The sequence below is a fragment of the Suricata suricatta genome, chromosome 16 (genome assembly GCF_006229205.1).
Source record: "Suricata suricatta isolate VVHF042 chromosome 16, meerkat_22Aug2017_6uvM2_HiC, whole genome shotgun sequence".
NCBI classification, from domain to species: domain Eukaryota; kingdom Metazoa; phylum Chordata; class Mammalia; order Carnivora; family Herpestidae; genus Suricata; species Suricata suricatta.
Window position 1 is genome coordinate 11,134,849 of NC_043715.1, and position 3,051 is coordinate 11,137,899.

At 55.2% G+C, this 3,051-nt stretch overlaps 1 protein-coding gene across 1 annotated transcript in view; it reads left to right on the forward strand.

Moving 5' to 3' along the window:
* The window catches only part of LOC115279700 (carbohydrate sulfotransferase 6), a 13,119-nt gene extending 12,098 nt beyond the window's left edge, over positions 1–1,021 (forward strand). Inside the window, exon 4 of the mRNA XM_029924220.1 lies at positions 1–1,021. Within this exon, the coding sequence (XP_029780080.1) occupies positions 1–367 (367 nt within the window). The 3' untranslated portion in view covers positions 368–1,021.
* Positions 1,022–3,051: the final 2,030 nt, after the last annotated feature.

Genomic DNA, 3,051 nt, shown 5'->3' on the forward strand with positions numbered 1-3,051 from the left:
CTTCGAGGACCTCGCGCGGGCGCCGCTGCCCGAGATCCGCGAGCTCTACGGCTTCGCCGGCCTGAGCCTCACGCCGCAGCTCGAGGCCTGGATCCACAACATCACGCACGGCTCCGGGCCCGGCGCGCGCCGCGAGGCCTTCAAGACCTCGTCCAGGAACGCGCTCAACGTCTCCCAGGCCTGGCGCCACGCGCTGCCCTTCGCCAAGATCCGCCGCGTGCAGGAGCTGTGCGCCGGCGCGCTGCGGCTGCTGGGCTACCGGGCCGTGGCCTCCGAGGCCGAGCAGCGGGACCTCGCCGTGGACCTGGTGCTGCCGCTCGGCACCCGCAGCTTCAGCTGGGCGTCGTCCGCCCACCCCCGACCTTAGCACAGGCCCGGGGCGGTGGTGGCGGGAAGGGAGCCGGTCACACAGCACCCAGGCTGCTAGTGGAGGGGCCGGGAGTTTGGGCGTCTCCCCCTGTAGTAGGAATGGACTGAATCCCCAAAACTCCCTGTTTCTTTCTTCTTGCTTCTTGATTTTCCTTTTTGAGCTCTTTAGGAGCGGGGTTCCCGTCAGGTCCAGACTTCAAGGAAAGCAAAACTGCGGCCACACTTCCTCTAGGCACAGGAGATACATTCAGACAACTCTGCTGTTACTCAAGTGCTTTCTTCCTAAGTCTCTTTGCCTTTTGGATGCATCACCCAACAGCTGACAACGGGGTCCCAGCCCAACCTGGGAGTAGAGGGGCACTGTGCTGAGCTGGCCCCTCAAGTCTGTACACCTCCCCCCCACACCCCAGACTTCTTTATACCCACATCCCACCACCATGCTCTATCAGAGCTGTTGGCATTTATATTTACTTTTTTCTTTCAGCAAGAAATCAGACAAGGTGCCTCTTATCTTTGGTCCCCCTCTAGGCTCTTTCTGCCCCATCTCCCAGGAGCCCACATACCCCCTCACCTGCCCAGGTAAAATGAACCTTTGAGGTGTCCTGACAGTAAAAGTCCCACCCCCCAGAAATAAAAGTTAATTAAGCAAACACCCAGGATATCCGAGTTTACAGTCTGTGAAGTTTGACAGACAAAACGCAAAACTGAAGGGACTTGTCCAACGTTACACCATGAGGAGGGCGGAGGAGGAGCATTTCCCGCCGAGGCTACAGGGGGAGGGCGAGGGGTGATTGGGGCTTGCAGAGACCTGTCTCCTTTACGAGGGGAGGTCGGACGGTCCCATCTTACCAGCACTAGGGAAAACGGGCCACCCATGGCCAGGCTGCAGCTGCGGGCTACAGGAAGCAATGAGCTCTCTGAGCCCAGAGCGCGGCAGCCGGAGCCTGCTGGGTAAGCCCGGCGGGAGGCAATGGGGAGGCCTGGGCAGCCAGCCAGGCAGAGCATGTGGCAGAGCAAGAAGCTGGCATCAGGATCAGTGCCTGGAGGGCAGGTCACAGGGTGACTGTAACTAGATAAATCTCACCAGGAGACTGGGAGAAAAGAAAGGCTGTGGGCTGATTGCCTTCCTTTGGTCCTCCCGGCCAGACCCTAGCCGAGAGCAGAATACTGTTCCTACCTTCGAGCCACAACACCCAGCTCTGGCCGCAGAGACTTACTAAAGCAGTGCTGGATGTGTAGAGGGCTTTGTCCTGAGCTCGGGAAATGAGGATGAGAGTTAGCAAACACCCAGGAAGTGTTTAAAAGGAAAGAGAAAGAAGAGGGAGGAAAAGTTCACAGACCCTCTGGGAAGAATAGGGCAGCAGATCTGAGTGCACACAAACTTTGGGGCACAGTGTTGGCGTGGGGACTGGCGGTTGCCGGAATGTGTGTGCCTGACACGTCTGGAGATGAGGGAGCTGCCTTCACTGTTGCCATCAGTTGCCAGAAGCGATTCTGGAGGCCGCTCACTTCTTTTTCTCAGCCCAGGTGTGACCTTGGATTGGTGGGACCTTGATTGTGGACCCCCATCCTTCCTGTAAAGCAGGCAGGCAAGAGCTAATCGGGCATTTTCCACATCTTTGCTTGCGGGGAGCAGAGACATATTGACCTTGATGCTGAAGCTTCAGGACACCTTACTTAAGGATCCGTCAAGCTGTAGAAGCTTCAGGCCTCATAAAACCTCAATCTGCCCCTTCACAGTAACATGGGGAAGGTATTTAAAATCCCAAATTTGTTAATGGGGACTCTGCAACCTAGAAAAAGGCTCAGGTCACATAGCTTAATATATGGGACAGACCTCAGGGCACCTGTTGGCTGAGTGCATCCTACACTCGATTTCACCTCAGATCATGATCTCATGGTCTTGGGATCAAGCCCTGCATCCAGCTCTGCTGGGATTAGAGCCACCTTAAGATTCATTCTCTCTCTCTCTCTCTCTCTCTCTCACTCACTCTCTCTCTCTCTTTCTCTTTCTCTTTCTCTTCCTCCCTGTCCCTCTTCCCTGCTTGTGCTCTCTTCATCTATCTATCAATATATCTATCCTCATCTGATAGAGAGAGAGAGAGAGAGGATAGACCTCAAACTCGCATTTATGGCTTCAATGCTTAGAGTTCTAACAAACTGAATGGGAGATGCAGCAAAGGACCCTACTACCCGCTTGGAGAGCCAGACCATTTCCCTGGTAATGACATAGGTCTCTAGGTCTCTCATAGGAGCCATGTGGGCATTTGGCTGCAAACATCTCAAGGACCTGAGTGTTGAAGGGTATGGTAGGCAGTGGGCTGGGGCATTGGGGCCCCTACTCTTCGCCACTGTTCTCCCTGCCCCTCCCTGTCCTCTGCCCTGTGCTGACTACTGAGGATAAAAGTAACCTGCTGGCCCTGTCTGGAAGGAACACAGTGCCAAGTGGAGGAGTCAGCCTAGGAATGGTCCTGGACAATGTGGTATGTTCAGGCAAAGAGGGATAAGCAAGATGTTCATGGTGCCAGAGGTCAAGAATAGGGAGATGCTGATCCCTTGTGGGGCCCAGGAAGGCTTTGGGGGTGGCTCAGAGCCAGCCTGATAGTGGCATCACACATTTCATTTGCCCTTGCTCTGATCGCAGATTGTATGGATGACCACCGTTAATGGTCTTCGCTACGT